The sequence below is a fragment of the Oryx dammah genome, unplaced genomic scaffold (genome assembly GCF_014754425.2).
Source record: "Oryx dammah isolate SB20612 unplaced genomic scaffold, SCBI_Odam_1.1 HiC_scaffold_9, whole genome shotgun sequence".
NCBI classification, from domain to species: Eukaryota; Metazoa; Chordata; class Mammalia; order Artiodactyla; family Bovidae; genus Oryx; species Oryx dammah.
Genome location: NW_024070193.1, coordinates 49,153,403 through 49,167,959, shown reverse-complemented (window position 1 = coordinate 49,167,959; position 14,557 = coordinate 49,153,403). Strand labels below are relative to the sequence as shown.

General features: G+C 45.1%; 1 protein-coding gene across 1 annotated transcript in view; it reads left to right on the top strand.

The window, feature by feature from the left end:
* The window catches only part of ITGA9 (integrin subunit alpha 9), a 367,824-nt gene that overhangs the window by 192,439 nt on the left and 160,828 nt on the right, over nt 1-14,557 (top strand). Inside the window, exon 17 of the mRNA XM_040246228.1 lies at nt 5,686-5,762. Within this exon, the coding sequence (XP_040102162.1) occupies nt 5,686-5,762 (77 nt within the window). The remainder of the gene's footprint in view (nt 1-5,685; nt 5,763-14,557) is intronic.

Sequence of the window (14,557 nt, the reverse complement as noted above, 5' to 3'; positions counted from 1 at the left end):
TGGAGATCTAGTCCATGAAACTGAGGAGGCTGCTGGGTGTCCAGAGCACAAAGTCAGAGGAAACGGTCATCTCTTGAGAGAAGGGATTTAACCAGACCCAAAATCACTGCAGATGGTGACTGCAGCCATGAAATTAAAAGACGCTACTCCTTGGAAGAAAAGTTATGACCAACCTACATAGCAGATTGAAAAGCAGAGACATTACTTTGTCAAGGCTATGGTTTTTCCAGTGGTCATGTATGGATGTGAGAGTTGGACTGTGAAGAAGGCTAAGTGCCAAAGAATTGATGCTTTTGAACTGTGGTGTTGGAGAAGACTCTTGAGAGTCCCTTGGACTGCAAGGAGATCCAACTAGTCCATTCTGAAGGAGATCGGCCCTGGGTGTTCTTTGGAAGGAGTGATGCTAAAGCTGAAACTCCAGTACTTTGGCCACCTCATGCGAAGAGTTGACTCATTGGAGAAGACTGATGCTGGGAGGGATTGGGGGCAGGAGGAAAAGGGGATGACAGAGGATGAGATGGCTGGATGGCATCACAGACTCGATGGACGTGAGTCTGAGTGAACTCTGGGAGTTGGTTATGGACAGAGAGGCCTGGTGTGCTGCGATTCAAGGGTCGCAAAGAGTCAGATATGACTGAGTGACTGAACTGAACTGAACTGAACCAGAGAGGAGTCAGAGATGATGGCTTCTTAGCTCTGTTTCCATTTTCCAGAAAGGCTGCTTCCAGGTTAAAAAAAAATTGACAAGTCTTTCCCAAGCAGAGTTGAGGCTGGAGGGAGTGGAGAGGCTGCTTCTCAGCTGGATTGAGATTGCCTGATTTAGGCACCAGAGCTTGTGTTTGCCCAGAGGATTAGGGAAACACGTAGAAGCAGGCAGAAGAGAGGCTGAAAATTTGGTAGTTTGGCCTACTGGCTTCAGGGAGAACATGCACTCCTTCCACTTTGAACAAGAGAAATAGTTTATACTTGCTCCTGGGAGCTATGCCATCAGCTAGCATTCTAAGGCTTCAGTCTGCCCATGCTTCTGCCCCAGAGAGATGTGTCTCAGTTCCTTGGGAAACAAAATTGTCCCTTGCCCAGGGAGACCCAAGTGCAGGATCTCTGAGTTTCCACTTAAGTCTCCAAGATGCATGATGTGAGTCTCTTGATTTGCTGCTGTCTTCATATTTTACCTATAAGACAACTTCATTCCCAGCCTGGGGAGGGTCTTGCCTAAGCCAAGGCTTTACCCGTGCTTGGACTGCACGGCCCACTTTTGTTCACACCATTCCCCAAAGTAGGGGAGGCTATAGGTTGAGTATTCCATTAATTTCTTGGTGTATAACAAACTATCCCAAAACATAGTGGCCTAAGATAACAGCAGTCATTCACTTTATTCATGAATTTGAAATTTGTCAGGGCTTGGGCAGGGCAGCTCACTTCTGTTCCATGTCATGTCAGCTGGGGCAGCTCCGTTGGGCTGGGGGACCCACTTCAATGCTGGCTGACTCCTGTGGCCTTGAGTTGATACTGCTGGTCAATTTCTGTCCACGTGGGCCTCTCCATGGGAAGCTTGGGCTTTCTTGCAAAGTAGTAGCTACATTGTAAAAGCAAATGCCCCAAGAGAACTCAGAGGAAGCTTGAGTACTTGTGATGACTAGGCCTGGAAATTGCAAAGCACTGCTTTCTCTGCAGCCACAAATCCACCTAGATTCAAGGGGTGGAGAGTTAACCCACCTCTGTATGGAAGAAGGTCAGGGTCACACTGTATAGAGTGCAACAGGAAACATTGTGCATTGATTTTTAGAATGTATAGTTGTCTACACACACACAGACACACACGGTCTTCAACTCTGTCTCTGGTCTTCTAACTGCACCATCAACTCAGGAGACTTCATGGCGCTTGCTCTTACAAAGTGTCATTGTGACTCACATTTGCTGCTGTAGACAGTGATGCACAGTGATGTCTAAAACAAGAACAACGTAATAGCCACAAGCTCCCTGATGCTGTTATTTTTTTCATTTTGTAAATATGCAGATTAAGTTCTGGATTAACTTCTAAGCTTGAGCTTATCTTCTCACTAGAGTTTGTGCTTAAGTTTAGCTGATCAGTGTAAACACTCATCTAATGTATGTATGTGTGTGTGTGAGTGTGCATATGGCAGACTCAGTGCTTGCCTTTGTTGGATGGAAGTTCAACAGCATTGGAGGACTTAACAGCCAGAGAAGTTAGTTTGCAGGACAGGAAATAGAGAGTAGAGGACAAGGGAAAGTCTGACCAAAGCAACCAGTTCCTCACAGGGAGGCTCTGCACTTGCTTGTAGCTGAGGGACAGTGCTTTGCTGGGAAGCTACAGGTTTGTGTTGATGAGCAAGTTATTTGCATTGGCTCACATTCCAGGGGTTACCCCATCTCTCAGAGCATGTGGGGTCCTCCACTGTTGGCTGGGCAGATTCTACACAGCAGGCTCTGAGGGCACACATGGGGGTGAAGAAGACCAATACAATCCCCCATCCCCATGGAGCATCATTTCAGCAGGGGAGAGAAACAGGAAGCACCTAATGATAAAATAAATTAGTTACAGTCAAGATGAGCAGTCAAAGGAAATGTGCATGAACCACCAGAACTTGTGACAGAGCCCCAGCTCTCTGAGGGCTCAGGGATGTGGTTTTGGTTTGCTGACTGAAGGGTGAGGACACATACCAGATGAACCTGGTGGAGGTCTTTGGGATCAGCCTGTGAGGAGGCCCTGAGCTGTGATGGTATAAAGGCAGACTGAGGGTGGTTGGCATGAGAGAGCCAGGGTGATGGAGCTGAGGAGGGCAGGGACTGGATCTTGCCGGATTGTGTGCCATGGGTGGCTGTAGGTCACTTCCGCTTTGTCGGTTTTCACGTGCTACCCATCCCACTCTACCTCCAAAGGCGGGAAGTCAGACCATCTCTTGCCTGTAAAATGGGAGAAATACTTGCAAAGAGAAGCCTGTGACCAGGGGCAGAGCTGGGTTTAGTGGAGTCGAAAGCTTATTAGGATTTGGGAGGAGAGTTTCTTTTGGGGAAAATCCAGTAACATTATGAATAGAAAGTAAGATGCAAGACTGCAGTGGGAGCATGTCAGTGAGGGCCCTTCAGCCCAGAGTTTCATTATCTTGGTGGTGAAGCCACTTTTTGTGTTTCTCCTCATTTCTAACCTCAGAAAGCCTTCTAATTGCACCTGAGATATTTGTGTAGACCTCACATCCACTTTTTGTTTTCTCCTTAATTGAGATGGCCAATAAAGCACAAATGCCTTCTCTCAAAATCTTGGAAATTTGGCTCTCTTCTTGCTCCCAGTATTGTCCAAAAGGACGTGGGAATGTCCTCTTTCTGCCCGAGACTTTCATGAGTTTTTTTTCCCCCCATACTCAAGGCAGGGAATGTTGGCTGGGACACATTATTCTCTTGGAAATGTGACACAGAAATATGAATTTCCATAAGCAAAATTACTCTGTCTGGTTGGGTCTAGACTGTTCTTTGGCCGGCACATTTGCTGGAGTCCACATGGATGCTCTGAGAAGCTGCCTGGACTTGTCCTTGGGGAGGAAAACAGGTCACCTGGAACTGTGTTCTCTGTGTGTGTTGGAGGAGGATCCACACATATGAGGAGTGATGATGGGGAGGTTGAGTAGTGAATGCAGATGACAACTAAAAAACAACCACAGTCTTTTCTCTCCAGAATCCTACTGAAGCGGTTAGAGCAATCAACAATAATGAAGAGTCTCTGTCAGCGTGGACGCAGGCAGCCTGAAACATCAGAGTTTCTGAGAGCAGATGGAGGGAGGGATGTACAAGCCCACCGGGTCCCACAGAAAGAAGAAAACTCTTAACTCCTCCCCAGAGCCACTCCTGATTCCTGGCCACTCTCCACAGAAAAGCCCAGTTCAGGCACACACCGCAGCCCCCTGGAAAGATGTCCAGTTTGGCACAGTGAGCATTGGGTCCCAGAACTAGGTGGGGTTTGGCCCTCAAGGCCCAGCCCTGTTAGAGAAAGGATACTCCGTCCGGATAACTACCAGCTGCCCCACCGAGACAGGAAATGGCACCCCACTCCAGTATTCTTGCCTGGAGAATCCTGTGGACAGAGGAGCCTGGTGGGCTGCTGTCCATGGGGTCACACTGAGTCGGACACGACTGAAGCGATTTAGCTTAGCTGCCCCACCGAGACAGGATCCCTTCAGCCTGTTGTAGTGCCCTCAGCCTCAGCATCTAATAATTGCCTTTGACTTTCCTGTTTGGAATTAAAATTATAACATGATCTCCTCACTCTGGCAGAACCCATCTCAAATACAGATTATCTGCCTCCCCAGGAGAGCAGAGGGACAGGTCCCGACTGTAATCTAAGAGTTCTTTGTCTTGACTGGGTTATTATTCACTCCTATCTGAGAGCATTTGAAGATCTTCTCAAAGATGGGAAGAACACCTGTTGGGTACCTTTCTTGAAAAAACTACTTGAAGTAGCACTTGAATCGCCTGAGAAATGAATCAGATAAGGGGTGCGCTCTGTGGTCAAGGGCACCCCCGACTTGTGTTTCGGGGTTAACTGCTGAGGACTCCTTATTGTGGAGACAGCTGGCCCCCTGGAGGCGGGGGGCGGGGCTTGTGGGAACTGTAGTAGGGGCGGGGCGGGGGCGAAGCCATTCCCGCGAGACCACTAGCACATTAATGCGAGACCGGAGAGCGTGACGGTTAGAGGTCGCTCTCCGCCAACGGTCAGCGGGACTTTGGTCCTCTAGGTGGAGAGCACGGTAAGAGATGGCCCTTAGCCTCCTGGGCCTCCAGCCCTCTGGACTCAGGCAGCAGGTGAGCTGGACCCCGGGGACAGGCTGAGGGCTGTGTCCTGGGGGCTACAGAGCCATTGCCATGGCCGTCCATTGGCCTTGGTCCAGGCCTGGAGGAGGCGGTGAGCCTCTCCCCACCCCCACCCCCCCCCACCCCCGCAGTCTGACGGTGGCGGGCGTCCTCATGGGCCAAGGTCTGAGGACTCTGGCCCCCATTTGGGTGGCCTGAGGACCCTGAGGGCTGCCGGGTGCTGGGCGCCTGGCTCCCTCAGGAATGACGGCCAGGTGGGGTCTGGGGAACCGTCTGTGAGGGCGTCTTGGGCTGAGATCCACCTCCTCAGCTGGGCTGGGCACTGGTGGGCCGGGCTGGGCACTGGTGGGATGATCCGGGCTGGGGGCTGGACCAGTGCTCCGGGCAGGGGGACAGGCCTGCTCGGGGACCCCTCCTCATAGTCAGGCCTGGCCCTTGGAGGTTAGACTTGGAAGTTGAGCCTTCGGACCTTGACAGAGAATAACATTGATTCCGGTGGGGGTTTATGAGAACATGGTGAGATGACCTCAGAAGGAAGTTTGTGACAGCTAACCTCACCCCTCCTTCACCTTTCCTCTAAAACAGCTTTGCTGAGAACTTTTGGGGAGTTCAAGAGGTTTTAAGGCGTGAGCCATCTGTCCTCTTGCTTGGCTCTGTATTAAGCCTTTCTCTACTCCAAACGCCAATGTTTCGGTATTATTTGGGCTCAGTGCCAGTGCCCAAGTCTGGGCACACAGACGTGTGTTTGGTTACAGGCTCACAGGAAGAATTCCCGTGGATCTGGAAGGAAGTGATTGGTTAGTATTTACTCATTTGCCACTAACTCCTGTTCCCACCCTTCCTCTCATGTCTCCCTCACAGACTGTGTTTGAAAGGAATTGCCGATCCGAGGACTGTGCTGCCGACCTGCAGCTGCAGGGTCACCTGTTACTCTCCAGGTGAGTTGTGCCCCCTTCTCCACCTTGTTCTAAGAAGTTCTGGCTCCAGGCTCAAAGTCTATATGTGCAAATTTCCCCACTGAAGAGGGTAAATGCAATTGGTGGGTTTAAAATGAATAGTTGTAGAAAATTATATTATACTGTAACTTTAACAACAGGTATTATTTGGGGTGGGTGGATGGTTTGGGTTTGGTTTTGTTTACAGTCTCACAAATCTCACAATTGGAATTTTATATGTCTAATTTTCCTGAGTATTTTTGATGTGTGTATGTTGGGAGATATATTTTAGGTTTACTCATTGTATTAAGTTGAACCATATGAAATGGCCAATATTTAACTGTTTGAGACAACTCGTATGATCCAGTTTATTACAATATAAAGGTCCTTTTTATTTTTCTCACTTAAAGCATCTGCTTTAACAATAAGTAATGGTTCTGTGACAGGAGGGTGTGGAGGAGAGGTGCAGCTGTCCTGATGAGGGGACAGATGGCCTCTCTCCTGGAGCAGGGCTTCCTTCCACAGGACGTGAGCTCCCTGCTAAAGGTGAACCTTCTGTAAAGGCCTTCCTGTTTTCTCTCTGTCAGCCTTTTATTTCGGTCATCTTTTAGGATGAAGACGCTGGTCCTGAGTCATTTAGCCACATCAGAGAATGGGTTCCTTTTGAGACAATTCGTTCTGAGAAAGTTTTAACTTCCATACTAATTATTACCATTTCTCAACAATAGTCATTGGTGTTGATAGGTATCCTCTGAAATCCATACTGTATGCCTCAACTGTGAGAGTTAAGTTTGGGTGGAATGAAAGAAATATCCAATCATGAACCAGTAACTGCACTAGACACTTTTACTTCTGTTGACAAATAATCTACTATTCATCAAAGGAAAGTAATAGTAAGATAATTCTTCATTTGTTTGCATTTATCAGGGGAAAGGTGATGTAAACCACCTCCCCAAACACACACACACACACACACACACACACACGCACGCACACATACTCCTCCAAACCTCTTAAATATTAATTGACATTACTTTTACTTAGAACTTAGTGTAGTACATTAAAGTAGTACATGTTTTTCCAAGCTTAGAAAATTATTTCAATCTGATAAGTGGATATTGGAATTTTTTTTCAGTGAATTGCACAAAGTGAAAGGTCTGTCTTTATTTTTTTAATATAAATTTATTTATTTTAATTGGAGGCTAATTACTTTATAATATTGTATTGGTTTTGCCATACATCAACATGAATCCACCACAGGTGTACACGTGTTCCCCATCCTGAATCCCCCTCCCACCTCCCTCCCCGTACCATCCCTCTGGGTCATCCCAGTGTACCAGCCTCGAGCATCCTATATCATGCATCGAACCTGGACTGGCATTGCGTTTCATATATAGTATTATACATGTTTCAGTGCCATTCTCCCAAACCATCCCACCCTCTCCCTCTCCCACAGAGTCCAAAAGACTGTTGTATACATCTGTGTCTCTTTTGCTGTCTCGCATACAGAGTTATCATTACCATCTTTCTAAATTCCATATATATGCATTAGTATACTGTATTGGTGTTTTTCTTTCTGGCTTCACTCTGTATAATAGGCTCCAGTTTCATCTACCTCATTAGAACGGATTCAAATGTATTCTTTTGAATGGCTGCATAATACTCCATTGTGTATATGTACCACAGCTTTCTTATCCATTCATCTGCTGATGGACATCTAGGTTGCTTCCATGTCCTGGCTATTATAAACAGTGCTGTGGTGAACATTGGGGTACATGTGTCTCTTTCAATTCTGGTTTCCTCGGTGTGTATGCCCAGCAGTGGGATTGCTGGTCATAAGGCAGTTCTATTTCCAGTTTTTAAAGGAATTTCCACACTGTTCTCCATAGTGGCTGTACTAGTTTGCATTCCCACCAACAGTGTAAGAGGCTTCCCTTTTCTCCACACCCTCTCCAGCATTTATTGCTTGTAGACTTTTGGATCGCAGCCATTCTGACTGGCGTAAAATGGTGGTACCTCGTTGTGGTTTTGATTTGCATTTCTCTGATAATGAGTGATGTTGAGCATCTTTTCATGTGTGTGTTAGCCATCTGTATGTCTTTGGAGAAATGTCTGTTTAGTTCTTTGGCCCATTTTTTGATTGGGTCATTTATTTTTCTGGAATTGAGCTGCAGGAGTTGCTTGTATATTTTTGAGATTAGTTGTTTGTCAGTTGCTTCATTTGCTATTATTTTCTCCCATTCTGAAGGCTGTCTTTTCACCTTGCTTGTAGTTTCCTTTGTTGTTCAGAAGCTTTTAATTTTAATTAGGTCTCATTTGTTTATTTTTGGTTTTATTTCCAGTATTCTTAGAGGTGGGTCATAGAGGATCCTGCTGTGATTTATGTCGGAGAGTGTTTTGGCTATTGGTCTCCTCTAGGAGTTTTATAGTTTCTGGTCTTACTTTAGATCTTTAATCCATTTTGAGTTTATTTTTGTGTGTGGTGTTAGAAAGTGTTCTAATTTCATTCTTTAACAAGTGGTTGACCAGTTTTCCCATTACCACTTGTTAAAGAGATTGTCTTTTCTCCATTGTATCTTCTTGCCTCCTTTGTCAAAGATAAGGTGTCCATAGGTGTGTGGATTTATCTCTGGGCTTTCTGTTTTGTTCCATTGATCTATATTTCTGTCTTTGTGCCAGTACCATACTGTCTTGATGACTGTGGCTTTAACATTAGTAAGAAGGATCTTCTGGAACCTATGAGAAAAACCAATTCTAAGGAAGTTATCAGATCACAACTTTTAGTTTTAGAAAACTCTTCCAAAAAGTATTTTAGGGGAAAAGGAACATGAAACAAAAATATATGGATTTTTTTTTATCTTGAGGCAGTTTATATTATAGTGGACATTTATTTTAGATCACTGAAAACTTCATGGGGTGGGGAAATGTTCACTTGCTCTCAGTTTAATACTAGAAAAGTTCTGATGTTCTTGCTCCCTGTCAGTGCATGGTCAAATCCATCTCTGTTACATTGTGCTCTTCATATGTTAAGAAGTAAAACCCAAGGCTCGTGGTCATTATCCTTAAAGTTGGCTCTGTTGCCCAACCCTGGCCTCCCAGTATTGGTCAGAATTGGATCTGCTCTCTGGGCCCAGTTACCAATAATACTAGAACAACTGGTGTGGTTGGCCAGGACCCAAACTCCTATATGTATCAGCTAGATAGAACCACAGAAAAGTACTGTGTAACAAACCATTCAAAACTCAGTGGCTTAAAATCATTTTTTTTCTCCTGGATCTGTAGGTCAACTGAGGGTTGGCTGGTCCTGGCTTGATTTAGCTGGATCCTGGTTGACTTGCTTATGAATTTGGGGTTCAACAGAGGGGAGGGGGATCTCCACTAGGCTCAAGTGACTCAGTTCAGCTCTACTTCATGTGTCTTTCACCATCCTGCTGGAACCAATGGCCTAGACTCAGTATATTCTTCTCATGGCATGGCACCAGTATAAAAGGGCAAGCAGAAACATGCAATAACTCTCAAGGCATAGGCTTCCAACTGGTGTATTCTTTAACTTCAGCCTTGTTCTAATGGTCACAGCAAGTCATGTGCCCAAACTCAGAATCAAGGGACTAGAAGTTACGCTTTGCCTTTTCAGTAAGAACTACAGTCACATAGCAAAGGAGACAAATTTAGAGAGGGGTGAAAAATTGGAACCATAATGCAATCTATTCTGCTACTTAAAGAGCAGGATCGCCCTGTTACTTTCCTGGTACCTTATAGTTTTGGGGACTATTTCAGCCTTTCTTGTAGTTCCATCTTCCTACAACTCATACATAATATGTAGAGATCGGGGGAGGAGATTTTTCAAATCTCCGAAGCAATATCTTTGGACCAAATCACCGAGCCTCTCCCTCAGATGAGTTATTTCCCCAAAAGCCCCTTGGTCTCTCAAAATAGCCTTTTGGGTGGATCCCCCATTAAACAAACCTTCATTATACTCTTGGGCCCATAGTTGCCCCCAAGGGAGCCATCAGAGAAACATTAACTGGTAATTGGATAAGTAGAGATATAAAACCAAGCCCAGGGTTTCAGTTACTTTGAATTTCACCAGATCTTTGTGCAGAGCCAGGCACAGAGAGAGAGAAGGTACAGTCAGTAAACTGCGTATGGAAGCCAAGGTCTGAATTTGGTTGACAAAGACTCAGTGGCTTGAACTAGAAGTCAGCTGATTTGGTTATCATTATTGATTTGTTATCGCCTGGGATGGGGTGTACATTCCTTCATTGTTCAAATCAGGGAAGAAATGTGGGCCCTGCTCTCCCAAGGTGCCCAGTGTGGGTGGGAGAGGACAGCTGGGTGCTTTCAGTGCCTGGTTAGTGCCAGGAGAGGGATAGATGGTCATCATGGGGCCCTGGAGTAGCTTCCAAGAGAAGGAATCAAGGGGAATGCCTCCAGGTGTTCTGAGCAGAGGGAAAAGATGAGCAGAGGCACAGAGGCTGGAAGGCAGACTTGCCATGCAGATCTGCAGGCATCTGGGGTGAAGGAGGTGGTCAGGAGATATCTTTGGCATGAGCTCCTCTGCTGTAAACATCTTTGCCACAAGGGTTTTTGCTGCAAACGTTTTCAACATGTAACTAATTGATTGTAAGGCAATTCTCCTGTAAAGAGAAAAAATAAAAGAGCATCATTAAATAGGACATAGTGGAACATTGAAAATGAATAATGAAAATTAAAAGACTTGCAAAACACAGAATATTTGAATACGTTTAAAATGTGATTCATTTTCCTGTTGAGCATTGCACTTTTTCTTTTCTGTTAAGATTTCTTTCTCCATTTAGAGAGGCTCCAGTTTCCAAATACTCAGATGCACATTTGTAACTGAGCTTTGCATTGTGTTGTGAAAGCCTCTACACTGTTGTGTGTTCCTGGCATCTTGTCACATGTTCACTGATAGACGTTCCAAAGTTCTATGGGAAACGGGGGTTCAACTCTGTACCTTCCAATCTTCGAAGGTTTTGCAAACTGATACGTTTTCATTTTCTAGTATAATAGGCAATCCAGCTTTACCTTTTCTTGTTTCATACTTCCAGTAAGTTTTATCACCAGGTTTCCTATCAAGTCAACTTATATAGTTGTTACCATCTACACATTAAGACTGCCTGTATCCTTGTCACTTTATAGAGCAGTATAAATGCTAAGATTTATGTGAGGTAAATCAACCAATTCTTCTATCTTTTATGGAAAATTTGCCTTGTGACAAGTTAGTTATCTGGCAGAAAAATATTTGCTGCAAAAATGCTTGTGATAAAGGTGTTTGTGGCCAAAATACTGAACACTGGTCAGGAGGACACAGGAACATGTAAGAGAGAGAAAGAGAGAAGCACCTGATTGTGACACACCTATGAGTTTAGATTTCGTCCTGCAGCCTGTGGGGGTATAGCAGAAAAATAGCATAAATGCATTTAACCTAATAGGAATGCAGGTGGGCACACCAGAGGGGTGGGGAGAGGGGGGTAGGGGGAGAGAAAGGGGCAAGGACTAGGGGATTGAGGGCCTGTGGGTCATTGGGCTCTCTGCTCCACTGAGAGGAAGTGTGTCCAGCTTGACTTTTGAGTCAGCTACTCTTCCGTGTGAAGAGCCGACTCATTGGAAAAGACTCTGATGCTGGGAAAGATTGAAGGCAAAAAGAGAAGGGGGCAGCCAAGGATGGGATTGTTAGATAGCATCACTGACTCATTGGACATGAATTTGAGCAAACTCCAGGAGATAGTGAAGGACGGAGGAGCCTGGCATGCTGCAGTTCATAGAGTCACAAAGAGTCAGACACAACTTAGTGACTGAACAACAACAACTCTCCCCATCATCTCAGTCATCCTGGCTCAGGTCCCTGGACATCACCTTGGTCTCAGTGCAGGAGCACCTAGACAAGGTTAGGCTTATGAGAGATGTTTATCTCCACCTTGGTGCCTCCCCAAGGGTTTCCAGGGGCCAGTTTCAACAGAAATTGTTGCCTTTTGTGCTGTCTTTAGAGCCTAGCTCTCCTGTTAGCTGTGATCCACTGTATTACAAGGTTGAAGCCAAGGGATAACAGAGAAGAGTTCCTCCAACGACTGGGTAGACAGCACAGTGCAAGGTGTTGTGGGAAGCAGCCCAAAACCCATAGACTGCGGAGTCTTTGTTGTGAAAAAAGAGAGAAAGACATCTGGGAGTGATTGGGTCACCCCGAGTGGTCAGGGATCAAGCCAGGAAATGCTATCTGTAACGGGGACTCATGGATGTTTTTATTTTTCTCTCCAGAGAGCGTGAATTCTGGCAGGCCTGTTGTCACAGTCAACTCTTCAATTAAGTCTACAATCTTTAATGGTCTTGAGCCTTGTTCTAAAACATGCCATTTCCAAAATGTCCAGGCATAAGGAGGAAGCTGTTTAGTTTCTTTAAATAGGACTGAAAATTCCATTTGTAAAATGATGCAACTATGTTTCATTTCCTTTGTCTGAATACTTATAGTACCTAAGAGTATATCACATGTGATTAAGAGAAAGAAAAGAGAAATATACACTATGGCAGCTAAGTTAAAAGAATTTTTTTTTTATGTATCTCATATGAGACCAGTGGAAATGTCAGTGCCTTCCGGCTAGGCAACTCCTATAATGAAAGAACTCTCAAGGGAAGTAAAAAGGCACAATGAGAATATTTATGAAGTTGGAAGAACCATCTAGTGACCACATATAATGGCCCTATGACTGACTGTAGCCTTAGTAATGCAATTATCTTGGTGGAGATGGGGGACCAAGTGCATTTCCCTAAACCCTTGGCTGGGAGGTTTTCATGGGTATCTCAGGTTTTCATGGGCATTTTCATGTCCATGAAGAGGATCAATATACCCAGGATTACTGTGAAGGATGGGGGTGGTCATTTAGAGTTTGAAGTAAATTGTTTACCTTTTTAAAAATGGCAAAAAGACCAGAATCATCAACTGCATAGCATAGCGTAGAGGAGAAGGCAATGGCACCCCACTCCAGTACTCTTGCCCAGAAAATCCCATGGATGGAGGAGCCTGGTGGGCTGCAGTCCAGGGGGTCACTAAGAGTTGGACACGACTGAGTGACTTCACTTTGACTTCTCACTTTCATGCATTGGAGAAGGAGGTGGCAACCCACTCCAGTATTCCTGCTTGGAGAATCCCAGGGACAGCGGAGCCTGGTGGGCTGCCGTCTATGGGGTCGCACAGAGTCGGACACGACTGGAGTGACTTAGCAGCAGCAGCAGCAGCAGCATTGTTTTCTTATATGAAGGGGAAGACGCTCCTGTTTATTGTGTTCCTACCATGCTCTAGCTTCCCTGTAGTGTTCTCTGCAGTATCTTACCAGCTGCACAACCTTGGGAAAGTTGTGTCACACCTCTGCCTCTGTTTTCTCATCTGTAAAATGGTAGTATAATAGCACCATCTTGCAAAGTTGTTTTGAGTAGTTAGTGAGTTAAAACATATTTAATTGCTTCTGAAAGCTTGGCATTATAGCAGACACTCAGTCAATGAGAGCTATCATTATTTCATTTAATCTGGTCAGTGACATTGAGAAGTAAATATTATTACACTTTTTTTTGGTGGGGAGGATGCAGAGGTTTGAGGAGGCAAGTTACTTATTCTAGGGCTCACAGTGGTCAGGGTGGAGGTGATCAAAGCTGGAAATGTCCAATTCTGCATCTTTCTCTCTTCCTGTGCACTGGCCTCAGTTGCTGTTGGGTGTCGTAATCAGCTGATTCTAGACAAGAAGGACCAAGGCTGGGGAGTTGGGAATAAAGCGTCCTTTGTGTAGAAAGCCCCAATTCAGAAAGGAGGTCCTATCCATTCAGTCATGCTCCCCCTGTGATGTCTGACATGTGAGGTGCTGTTCAAAAGCTTTTCTCCCCAGAGACCACAGACACCAGTTCTCTTGGGTCTAAATGATGGTTTAAGCATCAAGTCAGGATATTCTTAATGTGTATAGGCTGGATTTTTCTCTCATTATTGTTACTGCTTTGTAAAGGAAGATGAATAGGACTGATCAGAATCCTGGAAAACTTTTGCCCTTGCCAGAATATTAGCCTTGTGATTCAATATTTTTTTCCCTTCACTGTCTGCCCAAGATGTGGGACCAAAAAAGTGCAGAAGAAGTGTGTTGATTGAGAGCAGCTGGCTTTTGTAGTGGCTGTTTTTGGAATCTCTGGAAACAGGAATGGTTTTTTTCAGTGGTATGTTCTTGAAAGAAAGGTGAAATGCTCCAATGAAAAGAACCTTTCGAATGAGAATCGAAGGATTCCTCATCTGCACTCTTCTCTTCTCCCTCCTCTGATAGGGGTTCTCTGAGGAGGCAGTAGGTGTCTCCCCCACATTTCAGGACCACATCAAGATGAATAGGCTTGTGGGTGGTCCTCTTGTTATAGTTACCAAGGCAAAGGGTGAGATATAACCGCCTAGGAAGGGGACGAACAGAGTAAGGCAAACAAAGAGACATTCACACACTGGAAGAGGTAGTGAAGGGTGCAGTAGTTTTGCAGAATACGTCTACTCACCTGATAAGAAGTGATAAACTGCTGATACATTTACTACCTACATGGCAAATATCAGTGGAGTACTTCTCATGGATGTACCAGGCTTGGTGGAAACGAATATAAACTACTGCATCATGATGCTCTTGATCTGGAAGGGGAAACACACATGAGAACAGTAACTGTAATTCACTGTGGTTGTTATCATCATAGGAACATGAGGGAATTCCCTGGAAGCACAAGGAAAGAGGCCCTCCACCCTATCTGAGTTTGAGTCCTCTCTCAAGCAG